The sequence below is a fragment of the Panthera tigris genome, chromosome A2 (genome assembly GCF_018350195.1).
Source record: "Panthera tigris isolate Pti1 chromosome A2, P.tigris_Pti1_mat1.1, whole genome shotgun sequence".
In the NCBI taxonomy this organism is placed as follows: domain Eukaryota; kingdom Metazoa; phylum Chordata; class Mammalia; order Carnivora; family Felidae; genus Panthera; species Panthera tigris.
In genome coordinates this window covers 36,928,391-36,949,028 of record NC_056661.1, presented here as the reverse complement: position 1 = coordinate 36,949,028, position 20,638 = coordinate 36,928,391, and the positions used below count along the sequence as shown (strand labels likewise).

The 20,638-nt window shown below is 43.6% G+C and overlaps 1 protein-coding gene and 1 long non-coding RNA gene across 3 annotated transcripts; one reads left to right on the top strand and one right to left on the bottom strand.

Annotated features, from left to right (window-relative positions):
- On the top strand, nt 1–20,242 carry LOC122236714. Of its 2 annotated transcripts, none has more exons than XR_006214918.1 (4): nt 1–209; nt 1,980–2,197; nt 12,426–12,487; nt 18,318–20,242. It is a non-coding gene; the product is annotated as an uncharacterized LOC122236714 (long non-coding RNA). The 2 variants fall into 2 exon arrangements; XR_006214917.1 differs by having other exon boundaries at nt 18,295–20,242.
- Nucleotides 13,808–17,291, bottom strand: LOC122236709 (transport and Golgi organization protein 1 homolog). Its single transcript, XM_042979408.1, has 3 exons — nt 17,242–17,291; nt 17,020–17,113; nt 13,808–13,941 (listed from the first exon to the last, which is right to left on the bottom strand). Exons 1-3 carry the CDS (start codon nt 17,280–17,282, stop codon nt 13,828–13,830), a joined length of 249 nt encoding a protein of 82 aa, XP_042835342.1. The 5' UTR covers nt 17,283–17,291; the 3' UTR covers nt 13,808–13,827.
- Nucleotides 20,243–20,638: the final 396 nt, after the last annotated feature.

The following is a 20,638-nucleotide window of genomic DNA, read 5'->3' as shown; positions in this document are numbered from 1 at the left end:
CTCTGCGTGGCCAGTGATGGCCTGAGAAGGCGCCCACTAGGCTTTTCTGATCCAGGGCGCCCCGGAGCTGGAAAGGCTTCCTTGCTTCTGAGGACCCAGTGCTTCTGAGTGTGGGCAAAGAGCCAGAGCTGCGTTTCCAGCAGGTTCCGCCCCCATCCCCGCGCCTGGGGGAGTCCCTGGAGGCTTCGCAGCCCCTTGGCGTCTCCTAGGTGATGGGGCTGAGTCCTGAAGCGGGGGAGGCAGGGCCTGGGCGGCTTCCCTGGAAGCGCGGGTGGTCGGTTGGCGGCACAGTCCCTCGCTTTTTCTGGGCTGTTCCGTGGTTTGTTCCTCATTTCCCCTGCCGGTATTTCCCTGGAGGATCCGTGGATTCAGGGGGTCCCGTGACGCCACGTCAGAGAGGCTGGGCTTGGTTTGTTCCAGGTTCAGGCTTGTTTCGGGGGAGAAATCCTGACACAAATTGGGAGGAACGGGAGCCGCATTCAGTTGGGAAGTGAAGCCGCCAAATGTTGACTCTCAGGACCTTCTAGAAGAATGGGCTGGGACCCAGCTCATTTTCATAATTTGAAACTATTAGCCAAGGCGCTTACAGTAAAGTCAAACAGATGTGTAGCTCCCTGTAAGTTGCATGCGACCTTGTCACATATGTGTCCATCAAAGATATTATTAGTGACTTTTCAGAGAAGCTCTCAACATCAAGATGGTGATGTTAGAGAATGTGGGATAAATGGAATTTCACAGAGTCTAAATTAGGCATGATTTTTTTTTTAATTTTTAATGTTTACTTTTTTTCTTTTTTTGAGAGACCCCCAACTGGGGAGGGGGGAGAGAGAGGGAGATGCCAAATCTGAGGCAGGCTCCGGGCTGTCAGGCAGAGCCTGACGTGGGGCTCAAACTCATGGACTGCAAGATCATGGCCTGAGTCGAGGTCGGACGCTTAACTGACTAAGCCACCCAGGTGCCCCAGGAATGGTTTTTTAATGGCAAAGAAGGAGAAATTAAAAATAGTGTAAAGGATGTCGATTATTTATTGAAATATTGTTGACACATTTGTTGTATTAGTTTTAGGCATAAAGTGTAGTCATTCCATATGTCTATAAATTATGTTGTACTTAACCACAAGTGTAGCTATCATGTGAAAGCATGCAACATTATTATTACAGGATTGACTCTATTCTATTGGCTGTACCTTGTAGCCCTAGGACTTATTCATTCCATAGCTGGAAGCTGGTATCTCTCTCTCAAAGGTGTCAGTTCTTTATCTAACCTAAGTATTTTGGTGGTAAACACAATTAGCTCTTGTTCAGCATGTGTAAATAGGTGGGCTATTGTTCTGTGACCCTTGCTGCAAGCGTTACAAATGATGTCATTACATAAATAAATGTGGTTCCATTCTTCACTCACAAGAAAGGAGAAGGAAAAGATTTCTTAGTGTCCCAGGCCCTGTCACTAAGAGCCCTCCCAATGTGGAGAACAGGCTTATTTGCCCAGAACACCTTCAGTCCCTCAGCTGAGGGCCATGGCCTTCAACAGTGCAGGAATTCCCATGGTGGCCAGCAGAGGGCGTGCGAGCACCACAAACCCTGGGGGCGGGCTCCTCTCTATGCACGGTGATTGCCGGCAGAGGGCGCCCCATCGGCTTTTCTGACCCAGGGCACCTCAGAGCAGGAAGGGCTTCTGTTGCTCCCAGAGCTCTCAGGGCCTCTGCCACTGCCTCAGGACAGAGACCAGACCTGCGTTTGCAGCAGGTTCTGCCGCCCTCCCCAGGGGAGACCTTGGGAGCCTTGCAGCAGCTTGGTGTCTCCTGAGTCGCCAGAGAGAAGCTGCCTTGTTGCACTGAGTGTTGAGGAGAGGGCCCTGGGTGGCTTCCCTGGGCACTGGTCAGTCGGTCAGCAGCACAGGCCCTTGCATTTTGTGGGCTGTTCCCGTGTTTCATTCCTCACTTCCCGGACAGTATTTGAACAAGACGTATTTTATTAAAGGACCTGGGATCGCGGGGTCTCACGACATCGCATCATGGATGCCGTGGATGGGTTGTTCCAGATTCAGGCTGGTTTCCAGGGAGAAATCCTGACAGAAATTCAGAAGACCGGGAGCTGCATTCAGTTAGGATGTGAATACATGAAATATTCGTCTCAGGACCTTCTAGAAGAATGAGCTGGGACCCACTTTCCGAGTCCTGCCGGAACCAAAGACCGAGGTAAGGGCACAAACTGTCCCCCACGTTATACATGCTTTTAAAAATTTCCATGGTTATTTTTCCAACGTAGTGAAATGATTGAAAACTACAGAAAATCTGGTAGGTAGGTGTCATTAACCTTATGTAATAGTTTAGTTTAAATTCCAGGTGGTAAAAGTAGAGTGTAATATTAGTTTCAGGTGTGAATATAGAGCAACACTTCCACACGTCACTGGGTGCTCATCCCAGGTGCACGTCTTAATCCCCATCACCTGTTTCATCCATTCCACGCCCCCCCCATCCCACTGTGGAAACCCTCAGTTTGTTTCCTAGTTAAGAGTCTGTTTGTCACAGTCTCCTTCCCCCAATCCCCCCATCCCCGCCCCCTTTGTTTTGTTTCATTTCCATGTGTTAGTGAAATCATATGGTATTTGTCTTTGTCTGACAGGCTTATTTCACCCAGCATAACATTCTCTCGCTCCATCCACCTCATGGCAAATGACAAGATATCATGTTTTACAGCTAAATAATATTCCATTCCATGTACTACATCTCAATTTCTTCATCAGTTGATGGAAACTTGGGCAGTTTCCGTAATTTGGCTGTTGTAGCAAATGCTGCTGTATCCCTTTGAAGTATTATTTTTGTATTCTCTGTGTAAATATCACATAGTGAAATTGCTGGATTGTAAGGTAGTTCTGTTTTCAATTTTTTGAGGAATCTCCATGATGTTTTGCAGAGTGGCTGCACCAGTTTGCATTCCTACCAATAGTGCAAGAGGTTTCCTCTTTCCCCACATCCTTTGCAACACATGTGGTTTCGTCATTCACTGATTTTAGTCATTCTGAAAGACGTGATGAGTTATCTCATTGTACTTTTGAATTGTATATCCCTGAAGATCAGTATTGTTGAGCATCTTTTCATGTGTCTCTTGGCTATCTGTATGTTATCTTTGGGAAAATACCTATTCGTGTCCTCTGCCCATTTTCAGTTGGATTTCTCATTTTTTGGGTGTGTATAACTTTATATATTTTGGACACTAACCCTTCATCAGATGTCGTTTGCAAATATGATCATGCTGTAGGTTGTGTTTTAGATTTGTTGATTATTTCCTTGGTGACAGAAGCTTTTAATTTTTATGAAGTCCCATTCTTTTTGCTTGTGTTTCCCTTACCTCAGGAGATATATCAACAAAGGCGTGTGTACAGCCATTGTCAAAGAAGATACTGCCTGTGTTATCCTCTGGGATTTTTATGGTTTCGCGTTTCACACGTAGGTCTTTATCCATGTTGGATTTATTTTTGTGCATGTTGTAAGAAAGTGGTCTTTTGTTTTGTTTTGTTTTGCAAGATGCTGTCTAGTTTTCTAAAAACATATTTTGAGACTTTTATTTAAGTGAATTTATTTATGTTTGAGAGAGAGAGAGAGAGAGAGAGAGAGAGGGAGAGAGGGAGAGCGCATGCAGAAGAGGGACAGAGAGAAGTGGAGAGAGAGAATCCCATGCAGGCTCTACACTGTCAGTGCAGAGCCTGACACGCGTTTCAAACTGGTGAATGCTGACATCATGACCTGAGCTGAATCCACAATTAGATGCTTCCGTGACTGAGCCACCCCTGTGTCCCAAGACTCTCTTTCGTTCATTGGATATTCTTTCCTGCTTTGTTGAGGATTAATTGACCATATAGATGTGAGTTCATGTCTGGGTTTCCATTCTATTGATCTATGTGTCTGTGTGTGTTTTCTTTTTCTTTCTTTCTTTCTTTCTTTCGTTCCTGTTTTTTTTTTTTTTTTTTTTTTTTTTTTTTTTTTTTTTTTTTTTTTTTTTTTGCCAGTACAGTGTTCTCATCACTACAGGTTTGTAATATAACCTAAAGTCTGGAACTGTGAGGTCTCCAGCTTTGCTTTTCTTCTTCAAGTTTGTTTTGGCTGTGTGGGGTCTTTTGTCGTTCCATACAAATTTGGGGATTACTTGTTCTAGTTCTGTGACAAATGTTTCATTAGGGTGATAGGGATTGTATTACATGTGTAGATTGTTTTGAGGAGTGTATACATTTAACAGTGTTTGTTCTTCTCATCCATGAACATGAAATGTATTCTCATTTCTTTGTGTCCTCTTCCATTTCTTTCATCAGTGTTTCATAGCCTTTAGAGTATAGGTCTTTCACCTCTTTGGTTGGGTTTATTCCTGGTATGTTGTGGTACTTGGTGCACCTGTCAATGGGATTGATTCCTTACTTTCTCTTTCTGTTCATCCATGATTCAGCTATAGAAACGCAATGGATTTCTGTACATTGATTTCTGTATATTGTGACTTGTGAAACTCATGTATCACTTCCAGCAATTTTTATGGGGGCCTTTCATGTTTTTTATAGAGAGCATCATGTCAGTTACAAATAGCGAGCGTTCCACTTCTTCCTTGCCGATTTGGTGCCTCTTATTGCTTTTTGTTGTCTGATTGCTGTGGCTAGGATTTCCAATACTGTGTGGAGTAACAGTGGTGTGAGGGGTCATCCCTGCCTTGTTGCTGACCTTCGAGGAAAAGCTTTCAGTTTTTCCCCATTGAGGATGAGATTAGCTGTGGGTTTTTCACAGGTGGGCTTTACTATGTGCAGGTAGGTTGAGTCTCAATCTACTTTGCTGAGGGTTTTTGTCATGAATGGATGTGACATTTTGTCAACTGCTTTTCCTGCATCTGTGGAAAGCATCATCTTGTTCTTATCCTTTCTACTATTACTGTGGTGCATCATGTTGATTGATCTGTGAATGTGGAACCACCCTTGCAGCCCAGGAGTATATCCTACTTGATTATGGTCAATGATTCTATTAATGTATTGCTGACTTTAGTTTGAATGTATTTTCATGAGAATTTCTGCATACATACTCATCAGGCTATTGGTCTGCAGTTTTATTTAAAACAAATTCTAAATATATTTTTAAATGTTTATTCATTTACTTAGAGTACATAAAAGTGAGGGAGGGCAGAGGGATGGGAGAGAGAGAGAATCCTGAGCATGCTCCACACTGTCAGCGCAGGGCCCAATGTGGGACTTGAACCCAGGAACTGCAAGATAATGACCTAATGTGAGGTTAAGAGTTGGACAGTCAACCAACCGAGTCACCCAGGGGCCCCTGCAGTTTTCTGCTTTAAGGGAGTCTTTATCTGGCTTTGGTATCAGGGTAATGATGGCCTGATGACATGAATTGGTAAGTTCTCCTTTTTTATTTTTTGTAATAATTCGAGAAGAATAGATATCACCCCTTCTTTAAATGTTTGGTAGAATTCATCAGTGAAGCCAGCTGGCCCTGAACTCTTCTTGTGTTGGGGGAGATATTTTTTTTATTACTGATTCAGTTTCTTTCTGGTTTCAGATTTTATGTATCTTCCTGTTTCAGGTTTGGTAGTTTATGTGTTTCGAGGAATTTATCCATATTTCTCAGAGTGTCCAATTTGTTGCCTATAGTTTTCCCTAATATTATCTTCTAACTGTATTTCTGTGTTGTGGACTGTTACTTCTCCTGTCTTATTTGTGATTTTATTGATTTGAGTCCTTTCTCTCTTCTTTGTGAAAAGTCTGCCTAGGAGGTTTTCAAGTTGATTCCTGTTTTTAAAGAACCAGCCCCTGGTTTCACTGATTTGGTCTAGTGTTTTTCTAGTTTCTATTATCACTTCTTTCTGCCTTAATCTTTATTATTTCCTTCTTTCTGCCGTCTTTAGGCTTGCATTGTCCTTTTTCTCATTCCTTTGGTTGTTAAGTTTCGATTGTTTGAGATTTTTCTGGCTCTGTCAGGTAGGCTTGTATTGCTATATATACTTCCATCTTAGACTGCTTTTGCCTCATTCCAAAGGTTTTTACCAGTGCATCTTCATTTTCATTTTCATTTTCATTTGTTTCAGTGTATTTTCTCATTGATTTCCTGGTTGACCCATTCGTTTCATAGCATGTTGTTTAGCCACCCTTTATTTGTGGCCTTTATTCACTTTTTCTTTCTTTCTTTCTTTCTTTCTTTCTTTCTTTCTTTCTTTCTTTCTTTCTTTCTTCTTTTGTGTGGATGACTTCAAGTTTCCTAGTTTTGTGGTCAGAAAAGATGCTTGGTCTGATCTCTGTCTTTGGGTACCTGTGGAGGCCTGATTTGGGACCTAGAATGTGATCGATTCTGGAGAATGTCCCATGTGCACTTGAAAAAAATGTGCATTCTGCCATTTTAGTATGGAGTGTTCTGAATATATCTGTTAAACCCATCTGGTCCAGTGTGTCATTCAAAGCCATTGTTTCCTTGTTGATTTTCTGCTCAGAGGTTCTGTCTGTTGATGTGAGTGAAGTGTTAAAGACTTCTACCATCCTTAAATTATTACAAATGAGTTTCTTTACATTTGTTGTTAATTGTTTTATATATTCAGTGATTGTATGTTGGGTGCATAAAAATTTACAATCGTTGGATCTTCTTCTTTGGTTGTCCCCTTTATTATGAGACAGTGTCCGTCTTCATCTCTTGTTACAGCTTTATTTTTTTAAATTTAAGCTTTAGTTGACGTACAGTGCATGATTGGTTTCGGGAGTAGAATTTAGTGATTCATCAGTTACATACAACGCCCAGTGCTCATCACAACAAGTGCCCTCCTTAAAACCCATCCCCCACCCATCTCCCTCCATCAACCCTCAGTTTTTGCTCTATCATTAAGAGACTCATATGGTTTGTTACCACTCTTCTCTTTTACTGCCCTCTTCCCATGTTGTCATCTGTTTTGTTTCTTAAATTCCACACGAGTGAAATCACATATTTGTCTTTCTCTGATTGACATATTTCACTGAGCACAATACATTCTGGCTCTATTCACATCATTGCAATTGGCAACATTTCATTCTTTTTGATGGCTGAGTAATATTCCATTTTATGTATGTCTGCATTATATATACGTATGTATATACATATATATGTACGTATGTGTATACATATATATAACACACACACACACCTACCCCACACCTCCTTTATACCTTCATCGGTTGATGGACATTTGGGCTTTCTCCATAGTTTGGCTATTGTTGGTAATGCTGGTATAAATATTTCGCTATTTCACTATTAGGTATTTACCCAATTTCACTATTAGGTATTTACCCAAAGGGTACGAAAATACAGTCTTGGTTTTAGAGTTTATTTTGCCTGATATAAGTATTGCTGCTGGCTTTCTTTTGACATTATTGGCATGAGAAATATTTCTTCATTCCCTCCCTTTCAGTCTGCAGGTGAGTTTAGGTCCAAATAAGGCTTTGTAGGCATCATCTAGATAGGTCTTGTGTCGCGACCGGCGCGACAAACCCCGAGGTCAGGGTCCTGAGGGTAGGGGAATGCAAGAAAAAAAGAGAGAAGAGAAAGTTTGGGAACAGGAGGGTCCCCTGGGCTGATGGCCCAAGTGACGGCTTTATTGTTGCTGTACACAATCTTTTATAATATAAGGCTCTCGTGGATCAGGTCATTCTAAGAATAAACAGGTTTCACATGATCACTGCCAGCCAAGATATTTAGTTCTGTGTACCTTGTGAACTGTCTGAACGGGTCACAAGACCTTGTTGATAGATTGCTAGCAAAACACAGTTCCCATGTTTGTTTCTATCTGACTCGGGGTAGAAAAAGGGAGGTAGCATTACTGCTAACACCTGCAGACCACAGGCTTCAGGAATTAACTTTCTCAGCCTTGACCAGGCTTTCGTATGCCCTTGAAAGTGGGGGAATGGGAAGGGGAACCACCGGGTTGGCTAAGTCAACAGGGAACGTTGCTCGACCTGGTCTCAGCCTGGCGCCGGGGCCTGGCCTCCCACATGAATGGGAGGGGGAACCACCGGGTTGGCTTGAGTCAACAGGGAACATTGCTCGACCCGGTCTCAGCCTGGCACCGGGGCCCGGCCCCCCACAGTCTTGTTGTGTGTTTATTTGTTTACTTGCTTTTTTCCTTTTGTCTTTTCTGACACCCTACCCAATGTCCTTTGATTGGAGCATTTAGTCCATTTACATTCAGAGGAATTATTGATAGATGTATATTTAGTGCCATTTTATTAGTTGTTTTGCCATTGTTTCTTGATGTTTTCTCTGATCCTTTGTTGTCTGTATCACTTTTGGTCTTTCATTTCCACTGAAAGAGTCTGATTTAAATATTCTTTTCTTTTGACTGGTATTACATTTATTTATTTATTTTTAATATTTATTTATTTAGTTTTAAGTTCAAGCCCAAGTTAGTTATCGTATAGTGGAATACAGTTTCAGGAGTAGAATTTAGTGATCCATCAAGTACAAAAAATACCCAGTCCTCATCCCAAGTGCCCCCCCTCATGCCCATCACGCATTTAGCCCATTCCCCAATTCACTAACCCTCCAGGAACCCTGCGTTTGTTCTCTATATTTAAGAGTCTCTTATCGTTTGACTCCCTCTCTGTGTGTATCTTATATCTGCTTTCCTCTCACTATGTTTATCAATTTTATTTCTTAAATTCCACAGACGAGAGAAATCATATGATGTGTGTCTTTCTCTGACATATTATGCTTAGCATAATAGAGTCCGGTTCCATCCATGTTGTTGTGAATAGCAGTTTTCATTCTTTTTGATCGCCGAGTAATATTCCTTTATATCAATATACCACATCTTCTTCATCCATTCATCAGTCAATGGCCATTTGGGCTCTTTGCATGATTTAGCTAATTTTGATAACGCTTCTGTAAACATTGGAATGCATGTGCCACTCCGAGTCAGCGTTTGTGTATCCTTTGGATAAATACCTAGTAGTGCAATTGCTGGGTCATTGTGTAGTTCTATTTTTAGTTTTTGTGATAAATCTCCAAACTGTTGTCCAGAGTAGCTACACCAGTTTGCATTCCCACCAGCATTGCCAAAGGGTTCCCTTTCCCTGCATCCTTGCCAGCACGTGTCGTTTCCTGAGGTGTTAATTTTAGCCATTCTGATAGGTGTGAGGGGATATCTCCTTGTGGTTTTGATTTGTATTTCAGTGATGACGAGTGAGGTTGAGCAACTTTTCATGTGTGACCAGTCTGGATGTCTTCTTTGTTAAAGTGTCTCTTCATGTCTTTTGCCCATGTCTTCATTGGATTATTTGTTTTTTGGGTGTTGAGTTTGATAATTCTTTATAGATTTTGGATATTAACCCCTTCTGTGACATGTCACTTGTAAATATCTCCTCCCATTCCATTCAGCTGCCTTTTAGATTTGCTGATTGTGTCCTCTGCTGTGCAGAAGCTTTTTATCTTGAGTCCCAATAGTTCATTTTTGTTTTTGTTTCCCTTGCTTCTGGAGACACAACAAGCAAGAAGTTGCTGTGGCCAGGATCAAAGAGGTAGGTTGCCTGTTTTCTCGTCTAGGATTTGGATGGTTTCCTGTCTTACATTTAGATCTTTCATCCATTTTGAGGTTGTGTGTGTGTATGGTTTCAGAACGTGGTCCAGGTTCATTCTTCTCACTCTCCACTTTTCCCAGTACCATTTGCTGAAGAGACTCTTTTTGTCCATTGGGTATTCTTCCCTGCTTTGTCAAAGATGAGTCGGCCATATGTTTGAGGGTCCACTTCTGGGTTCCCTGTTCTGTTCCATTGATCTATGTGTCTGTTTTTGTGCCCATACCATACTGTCTTGATGATTATAGCTTTGTAATACACGATAAAGTCCAGAATTGTGACGTCTCCCGCTTTGGTCTTCTTCTTCAAGATTACTTTGGCTATTCGGGGTCTTTTGTGGTTCCATACAAATTTTAGGATTGCTTGTTCTAGCTTCGAGAAGAATGCTGGTGCAATTTTGATTGGGATTGCATTGAATGTGTAGATACTTTGGGTAGTATTGACATTTTATCAATATTTGTTCTTCTAATCCATGAGCATGGAATGTTTTTCCATTTCTTTCCATTTTCTTTTTCTGTCTTCAATTTCTTTCATAGACGTTCTGTTGTTTTTTCTTTTAATTTTGTTAATGTTTATTTATTTTTGAGGGAGAGAGCAAGGGGGAGAGAGAGAGAGAGCGCGTCCATGAGCAGGGAATGGGCAGAGAGAAGAGGGAGACACAGAATCTGAAACAGGCTCCAGGCTCCAAGCTGCCAGCACAGAGCCCTATGTGGGGCTCGAACCCACAAACTGGGGAATCATGACCTGAGCTGAAGTCGGTGCTTAACCAACTGAGCCACCCAGGCACCCCTCTATTGTTTTCAGTGTACTGGTCTTTTACCTCTTTGGTTAGGTTGATCCCTAGGTATTTTATGGTTTTCAGTGCAATTGTACATGAGATCAATTCCTTGATTTGTCTTTCTGCTGCTTCATTATTGGCGTATAGAGATACAATCAAACTCTGTATATTGATTTTATATCCTGAGGCTTTCCTGCATTCCTGTACGAGTCCTAGCAATTTTTTGGTGGAGTCTTTGGGATTTTCCACGGAGAGTATCATGTCTGCAAAGAGGGAAAGTTTGACTCCTCCTTGCCAGTTTGGACACCTTTATTTATTTTTGTCGTGTGATTGCTGAGGCTAGGACTTCCAACAGTATGTCGAATAACAGTGGCCAGAGTGGACATCCCTGTCATGTTCCTAACCTTAGGAGAAAACCTCTCAGTTTTTCCCCATTGAAGGTGATATTGGTTGTGGGACTTGCGTATCTGGACATTATGATGTTGAGGCACGATCCTTCTATCCCTCCTTTCATGAGGGATTTTTGTTTTCCCATCAAGAAAGGATTCTGGATTTTGTTAAATGCTTTTCCTGCATCTGTTGAGAGGATCATGTGATTCTTATGCTTTCTTTTATCAATGTGATGTATCCCATCAGTTGATTAGCAGACATTGAATCAGTTGTGCATCCCAGGAATAAATCCCACCTCATTGTGGGGATTAATTCTTTTTATGTATTGTTGGATCCGGTATGCTAATTTTTGTTGAGAATTTTTGCATCCAGGTTCATCAGGGAAATTGGTCTGTAGTTTTCCTTTTTAGTGGGTTCTGTGTGCAGTTTGGACTCAAGGCCATGCTGGCCTCATAGAATGAGTTTGGAAGTGTTCCTTCCATTTCTCTGGCCATAAGCTTATCTTGTTCCTTCATTTGGGATGCATTCCTCTTGTCTTGGCATTTTGGCTGAGTATTTGCCTTCTCTGTGTTCCAAAAGCTCCTTGTGTTACCTGCCTGTGAGATGAATGGCTTTATGAAGAGGATGTCATCTAGTGTCCAGGGCCGGGCACATCAGGGAGTGTCTGTGGTGTGTGTTGCATGCACTGTTTTGTGTTCTGGCTGCACTATCCTTCAGGCCAGTTGTATGGGCAATGTATGGTCCTTGGCCAGAATGTGGTGACTTTTATCTAGGTCTGCTCTGATCTGCTTGTTAAATGAGACTCGAAACGACTGCCACGAGAAGTGAAGCCCTGCACAACTGTCTGGTCAAGAGAGGTGGTGTGGTCAGGGGCTTCTGCTGGTCTTCAGCTCCACTGGGACCGAGGCAAGCTTGACCTAGAAGGCCAGTCTCACCAGAGCACAGGAAGGTGGGGCTTGGTGTAAGCAGGTTAGGCAGTCAGTGTGGGAATTGCCTTGTTTCCAGTAGGTGGCTCTATGTTTATGCTGGGGGGCAGAGGAGGGAAATGGCGCCACCCAGCTCCTCTGTCCCAGCTCCTTTGTCCCCTCTTTGTGACCACTGCGAAAAGAGAAAGGCTCTTTTCCTAGAGGATTTATGGAGTGAATACTAAATTAATAAAATAGCATACTCCCCATAGGAAGACATCTAAGTCCACGGTCACCCTCCACCCTTCATCGCCCTCCGCCACAAAGGCTGCTTATTGTGTATGTGAAGAACTACAGAATGAGAAGGAATGACAGTCCCAGTTTCCACCCATGGAATCATAGCCCTTGTGGCTCAGAGCTCTGCCTCTAAGCCCCCGCCTGTGCCCGATCTGCTGCGCTCCTGACAGTAGGGTCTCCTCCTCTCTGGAAGTGCTATCCAGTGGCACAGAGACACATGGGGCGATAGGGATCCTGAGGTCCTGCAGAGAATCTGGAAAGAAAGCATGCTCTTAGAGAAACACTTTGCCTATACATGTTAATTGGGCTCAGCTAATTTATTTTAATTCAGAGGTGCTTCTCAGCTTAAGTAGAGTAAAATTTGCAGGGGACTTTTGTCCTCTAAAAAAATGAGCTAAAATTCTAATTAACAAAATTAACACAAATGCACTTTGATTTCTGGTGTGAATTTCCGTGTTTTACCCGTACCTGTGACACAGGACACAAGAGAACCTGCTCATGTGAACCCAAGTGAAGGCCATGGTGGGGACTTGCCACACAGGTAATTTTGGAATTGTTTCTTTTCACAACTTAACTTTCAGTGCGTGTTTTCTACAACAAGTATGTCACCTCTTATAGTTCAGAATGTTCATACCCAGGGCACACCTGAAGGGATTCTGGACAGCATGTTTACCACAAAAAGATCGAATGCTGATGGATATGAAAGTTATGCTGTCTAAGACCACTCTAAATGACACATACAAAAATATAAGTTGCAGTGAAGGCAGTTCGCATTTTCAAATTGTAGAGATATCCACAGATTTTCTGAACACATTAAAACCCTTGACAGAAAGAGGAGAGGAAGAAACAGCAAGAGCAGTGATGCCACATTGAGGAGATCCAGAAAGAATGAGGCAAGCCAGGAGACTTCCAAGTGGAGTGTGGGATCATCCACCTTGGCTTATTTCCAGGAACACACTGGAAAAGCCCTAAGGTCCTCACCCCTAAGCACACTTAACTTGTAAACTTAGCACAAAGAGATGCCAGGTGGACAGTAGAGAAGCCCGTAGACTATTCGGTAAAGGTTGTGCGTTTGGAAAATAAAAACACAAGCAGACATATCATACGACCCAGAAACCAGAGACATTGGCAGGAGAGTGTGCTGTACAGAAAGATGTGGGTGTCAGGAGAGACTTAGAACTGAAAATGGCCAGAGCATTTCCCTCGTACTTCTCGCACTTTTGGTAGAGTCAGTATTGGTATCACTCACGGGAGTGACACCAGCTTCTGGATCTGCTAAAGGCCCTGGATGGGATGGACATTTATTCTGATTTGAGTAGACTGTTGGGGGATTCAAAACAAAACAAAACAAAACAAGACAAAACAAAACAACCCTCCCCACATTCCTCAAACAATTAAACTCTTTGCTCCAGTCAGATCACAAATCACATGCAGAGGGTGTACCTCATCCCTCAGGTGATCCCCAAGAAGTGGAAGACCCATCCTGTAAACGCTGACAAAGACCTGTAAAAGCCTTGATTCAGATGTTTTCATCACTCATCAAACAATGATGGATGGCTGGGGCTCGAGTAGATGGATATACGTGAGGCTGTGCCTCATGCCTCACAGAGCCCAGCACACGGGCAGGGCATTTCTGCTGAACCGCTATGTCTGCTTTTCTGCATACAGCCCCATTCCTTCTCCACGAGAGACACCTGTACCAACACAGAGTGGAGGAAATGACAGAAAGATGATATGTCGATCATGAAACACGAGGAATGTGGTAATGGCGGCAGACACATTCCTCTTGCATCATAATGGTCTGTGGTACCACCTCTGCACCTTGGCCAAAGACCTAACACCAACAAAAATGAGTGTGCTTTACAAGTCAACTCATACCGCTCAGATCATCTTACCAAGTGTTGCTGGTGGAGGGGTCGGGGTGGCCGAATCTGCAGAATCTTGTCTGCAGAATCTTCCAGTTAATGGAGGCGGTCCCCATGGATCCACACTGTCCTGCAGAACAGAAGTGACAGCTATGTGCATATGCCAGACAAGAGAACCAATACCAAAAGCAGCTGTAACCCAGAGGAGAATGTGTCAGCACCTGCCACCTTCTCTGCCACCAGGATCCAAGAGAGTAGCATCAGTACCTGAAAACTCTGTCCCTGCCACTGGATACCACCTGCAGCTTGGGGTAGTAGATGCAAGAGGTGGAACTGCTGTCACCACACATCACTGCCCATGTCTGCGGAAGTAAAATGGCAAGGGTCCTGTCCTAGAGGGTTAACAGAAGTAATTACATAGTAATGAAGTAGCATTCTCCAGACAGGCAGGCAGGCATCTATGTCCCAGTTCACCCTGCATCCCTCCTCTGCAGTGATTCCTGATGCTCTGTTTTTGGTATATTAAGAACACAACAAATTGAGTGCAGATAAATGGCTCATATTCTGCTCGTGGAATCACAGCCTCTCCTGGCGAAAAGTTCTGCAGCCAGACCCTCGCTTTGTCTCCTCTGCTCCTCTCCCTGAAAAGAGTCTTCCCTCTTGAAGTGTTGTCAAAGGCCTCTGAGACCTCTGGGGAGTGGAGGATGCCTGGGATCTTGCAGGGGAATGAGAGTCTTCTGTGAGGAACAAGTGACTTGTGGTGAATGTCTCCAAAGCTCCGATGTGTTCATCTTAATTCATAGGGAATTTTGATTTTAAGCATACTACAGGACACAGAGTAATTAAGTCCTACAGAAAACAAGAGGTCAAAATTCACATGACAGAATTAATTCAAGTGTGCTTTGATTTCTGGTATAAAACTCCTGGGATGTGTCACGAGACTGTATCAGCTCTAACAGGGACTGGGGACACAACCAGAAACTGCTCATATGAACACAATCGAAGGACACAATGTTCAGATTAGTTTTACCTAAGGTATAGCTGGAAGGATTCCAGACAACTCATTTACCAACAAAGACGGGAAGGTGATGAGTGATGATAATGGCTTTGTCTAAGACCACTCTAAATTGCACAGGGCACAGGGACGCCTGGGTGGCTCAGTCGGTTGAGTGACCGACTTCAGCTCAGGTCATGATCTCACGGTTTGTGAGTTCAAGCCCCGCGTCGGGCTCTGTGCTGATAGGTTAGAGCCTGGAGCCTGCTTCTGATTCTGTGTCTCCCAATCGCTCTGCACCTTGCCCACTCATGCTCTGTCTCTCTCTGTCTCAGAAATAAATAAACATTAAAAAAAGTTTTAAATTGCACAGGGCACAAAATAAAAAGTTGGAGTAGTGGTGGGGTTTTGCATTTTTCAATTTTAAACAATATGGTAGACTTTCTAGCAGGTTAATCTCCTAGCCAGAGTCAAGAAAGGAAGACACAGCAGCCACACTGTTCCCACAGAGTTGAGGTCTGGAAGGGGTGACCCAGGCCAGGCGACGTCTGTTTGGAATATGGGGTCATCCTCCTCTCGTTATTTCCAGAAACTCATGGTAAAGTCTTAAGGTACTCAGCCTCTAAGCCCTTTGGGCTTCTAAACTTACCACAAAAAGATGACAGGCTGAAGCTTGTAGAGAAGCTTGTAGGCTCCTAGATTAAGAGTGTGCATTTGGAACACAAATAATAAGCAGACATATCACACAACACACAAAACGAGACTAGGCCAGGGGAGCGTGCTGTAGAGACAGATGAGGGTTTCCCGAAAGTGTTACGACTGAGAATGGTCCCAGGATTTACCTTGTCCTTGTCTGCATTCTTTGTACAGTCAGAGCTGCTGTAACTCACAGAGGTTGCATCAGTTTCTGGATCTGCTAAGGACCCCAGAAGGGATAGAGGTTTATTCTATTTTAGTGGACCGTGTGAAATTAAAAGAAACCCTCACCTCATTCCTCCAATATCTTAAACTGTTCCCTACACAGGTCCTTGGCCAGAGGCAGAGGGTATCCCACATGCCTCAGGTAACCCCCAAGGATAAGGGGGACAATCCCATCACCTTGATAAAGACCTCACCGTGCCCTAGTTCATGTTTTTCGCAATTAATCAAATAACTGTGGACAGGTCAGGCTCAACTAGCAATCTCGAAGTCATCACTTAAACAGAGCTTTCTCAGTATACATTATGGGAAATCACCATTTCATTACAGATTCAGAATAAAAATGAGGATGCCTGGGTGGCTCAGTCAGTTAATCATCTGACTCTTGATTTTGGCTCAGGTCATGATCTCACAGCTTGTGAGTTCCAGCCCTGCATCAGGCTCCACCCTGACAGTGTTGGGATTCTCTCTCCCCACCTCTCTCTGGTCCTCCCAGATGCACGCACACACACACACACACACACACACACACACACACACACACACTCTCTCTCTCTCTCTCTCTCTCTCTCTCTCTCTCTCTCTCTGTCTCTGTCTCTCTAAATGAGCTTAAAAAAAGGGTAAATGGAGAATACTGAATGGGGTATATCATCAGGGAATGCTTAACCTGGGTATGTTTCTTCAGGCTCCAGGTGGATTGTTCAGTCTTTTTGCTTATCTATAAGCTGCCTTCTGCATGGAAAGTTATTATATAACTATACCTGAATAGAAATGTACTTACACTAATATACAAACGAGAAAAGGAAAACGATGGGTATTTAGCAGTGAAGCCACAGACTTGCCCTGATAACATCAGAGGACGAAGCTATATGGAGCCTGAATTATGAACGTAGGGCTATGGTTCAAGAAAAAATAAAATAAAAATGACACATTAAAAGTAGTAATGAAATGAACTCCTGAAATAAAATTAAAATAAAGTCTTCACATTGTGTCAAGGTGGGAAGAAAGCTAAGGCCCATGTCCCGTCATGCCCTCCAGGATCCTCTCTTTAGCTAGGGGATGCTGGAGGAGGTGGGAGGGTCCACAGTCAGGGGAGGGGCCTGAGCTCCACCAGTCACAGGGACAGGTGCTCCGCTGCCTGGGGCACCAGAGGAGAACGCCCTCCTGTCACCCCTTCAGACCACCTGCTGTCCTTAGGTAGTAATTGTGGTTCTGTCCAGGACACACGATGATCACCCACAGAAAAAGGCTTTGCCGCAGAAATTAGGCTGCTGCACATCACCACGTGCCCCTTACCTCTCCTCCAGGGTTCTGCGTCTCTGGACTTCCAGGCATTGGTCTCCGCCTCCTGTATCCCTCAAGCAGCCTCTTTCCTTCCATCCCATCCAGTCTTGGATACAGAAAAAGAATGGACTTCTGTAAGAGTTGCAATGCCACGTCCTCTGACTAGACACTAAACAGCACAGCTGTCATCCCTCAAAACACCCATAAAAACTCATGTCACGTTCCCTCCCACACCTGTGTTTCAAGCGGGCGACCTCCCGGCTCTGCTCTGCCATTTCCCTCTCCCAGATCCGAGGCTTGATCTGGGAGAGAAAAACACATCCACCTTCAGTCGTGCCAGACTGTGCACCAAAGAGGGAAGGGAGGAGAAAGGAAACACTTACCCAGTTGTCCTGAGCATTATTCTCATGAACTGCGATCTGAAAAAGCAACAATGAAAAGTCCGTGTTTAGGAATTCCAAGGACCACTACACTCGCCCACATGAGGTACTAAGGGTTCAATATGTCAGGCAGAGCTCAGGGTCCCTGGTATCTGAAGGTGAGTTCTGTCTGCTGCAGCTGTTCTTGTCTTTGTCCATTTTGTTGCCTGTGAGTTATAGTTGCTTTTGTCAGATAAGGCCCAATATTGGGTATGATTTTCAATAATCTGCCCATGTTGTCATCATCCTCCTATCTGTCCCCTAATACAATTTTACACGTGAAACACTTTCCACATGATTGTAAATGTACAATAGGATCAGAACTATTATTCCATCCTTTCCTAACTCATGCCATGACCGTAGGGTTCAGAGTTCACATAATTCCTTCCCACTGTCAATTGTGCCCTAATTCATCATGTGACAAGTGTCTTTCATCATAAAGCTCTTTCCTCCTTTCACTTAGATCTTCACCACGTTTCCTAGGGTTGCAAAGACCAGGGCCGTGAAATGGCACTACCATGTTGATGGTACGATTCATTCTAAGACAGGCTGTTTCCGACAGATTATGAGACTTGACACCACCCCCCAGGAACGTTGGCATGGATGAAGTTTCCACACAGTCTGGCCATTGCTTGAAATCTGGAAATGTTGATGAAGTTAATTGTTTTGTTCTTTCTAAATCTTACCTTTTTGTCTGTTAATACTCTATGCATATGTCCTCTGAGTTTTTGTTTACATTACTATGTTGAGTCTAAACATAGACTTTTAACCTTGTAAAAAGGTTAAAAACAAAAAGATGAAGAGAGGTTTCATGAGCTGCTGGTAATTAGTAGCTGAACTCACTTGTACTTGTTTATTTCTTTCATAGCTATTTTCACATTTTCCCTGCAGCTGCCAGCTGATTCTTCTTTGCCGCCAGTTCATACTGTGTCATTTTCAGCTTCCTAAGATGGGAAAGACATATACACAGTCCAGGAGCCAAGGTCCACAAATTCTGCCTTTGTACCTCCCAGCACTCTTGAAGGCCTAGATGCAAATATCCCTTCCCCCACCTTGCCCATAAATGCACAGACTGACAACACAGTCAGAGATATGAACTGAACACCCCATTTAAGTTAAAGGAAATTCAACCTCTGTCTGCTGCCATGTCTCTGCTCTCAGACCTGTTTCCTCTCCTTCATCATAAAGTCATCAAATAACATTGCACTTTGTGCCTTCCCAGAGCTGGACTTTGGTTTGAGATGGTGAAGGCGCATTTCAGTTCAGTGTCAAAAACCTTGTGTGACCACCCATACCCATTAGGATGAAGCAAGGGATCATCACTAGTCTCACACCTCCGTGGGGAGCCCTGATTCTCAGTCCAGAAGTTGTACCCTGACACAGACAATCACCCTGAAAGACGACCTTCCAGGATATGGCTTCCCCACCATTGCAGCTCACTCCCAGACATCGCTAGCGTCAGGAGTACAACCCCTGCGTCCACCTTCACATATCCTGGTGGAGGAAAAGGCCAATCTTAGAGCAGCAACATCACCTGAGGTAGAACCTGATATGAACTGTCACACAGTCTGGGTTTATCTCCAGGAAACAGATTTCAGATGGAAAACTATCGACTTCATGGAGCCAATCTACTTGAACAAGACTCAGTTCATGGACAGTGAAGGCAGCAAAGGGAAATGCTTAGAAAGGCTGGTTTGCTGTGTTGCCCTCAGACTATTTTGTTCATGGTGTTGCTTTAAAGGGTTTCACCTTGCACTGGATGTATTCAGGAGTCACATGCAAAATTGAAAGACTCCTAGAAACTGACACAAAACCTCTAGACTGAGAAAGGCACATGCATTGCCTTCCGGCACCTCAGGCAGTCCTTCAACAAATGCTTTCTGGAGTGGCTGGAATGTAGTGGTTCTGTTGTAAGGGATTGAAAATAGAAAGGTGGCCAGGGTGCTGTACGTGCTCCCCAAAAGAGCTTAGAAATGATAAAAACAAGATGCCAGTGAGACAGAGCAGGCTCCACCCCAGGTGTGGGAAGGACTAACAGAAGCTGAGTCTCCAGGGAAGAGAAGGAAGTATTTCCTTTTCAATGTGAATGAGGGACTCTAAAGGCCCTGATCTCCTCGTGAGAACAAAAGCAAATACTGTACAAAGGAGGAAACATGTGAGCGAATGCACCAAATTTCTAATGACCCCATGAAGACACATGTGACCAAGATGGAGAAGAAGGAAGCCCAGGACAAAGCCAGCCTGGCAGTGGGAACCAATCTCCCCAGGACTCATCAATGAACTTGGGGACAGACAACTGAACTGCAAAATAGCTGAACAACTTTATGGGCACAGACTTAGAAGGAAACGTGTTTAGTTCAGAGGCGGCCAGCAAAGATGAGCCCTAGTGAAGCTGCGGGCTCTGGTCAAGACTCAGAGGAGTTGCACTTAAAACATCGGGGGACAGGAAATAACTCAGCTTCCTTAGGGATTGGTCTGCTGTGAACAATCTCACTAGCAGAACTGATGCAGGGATCCAGTACTACTGGCGCCCCTACCCACTTTCCAGAAATAAATTTCTGTGGTTTCTGCAGCAAGATCATTGATTTTTTCCCTACACATTCTTGACCCATGTGTGGTCCTGAACAAAAATGACCTAATTCGTGGATGAAAAGACAACGTGATGGGACTGAAACCCATGCGCCAATGTAAATGGATCCCAAGCAGATCCAGACATCAATGTTATTATTGCTGATACCTTCCCTCTTCCACCCCAAATACATGACACAATGTGTGACAAGCACTTAGGACAGAAAGGAAAATGTGGGTGACAGAAAGCAAGGTAAGAAGGACAGGCACAATTCTGAATGCATTTGGCAAAAAATTCAAAAAGAATTTTAATTATCTCTACTGGCCGTCACATTCATTCATACAACAGTACTTGTGATAGTTCTCACGTGAACATTTTACTCTTCTATAGCCACTTTTCTTTCTTCATAGAATTCTTCAAGGATGCCTGCTTTGTCCTTCAGCTGTTTGACTTTTGCTTCTTTGGTTGCTTTCACAGACCTCAATGCATTACACTTGTCTTCCAGGGCCTTTTTATTTTCTGTACAAACATGGATTTGCTTTCTAAGTGTGCACATGACCTGAGACTTGTTTTTGGTGAGATAGGAAAAGGGCAAGAACCGTGAAGGCAGGAAGGCACTCTTTCCCTTTCCAATGCAAAGTCC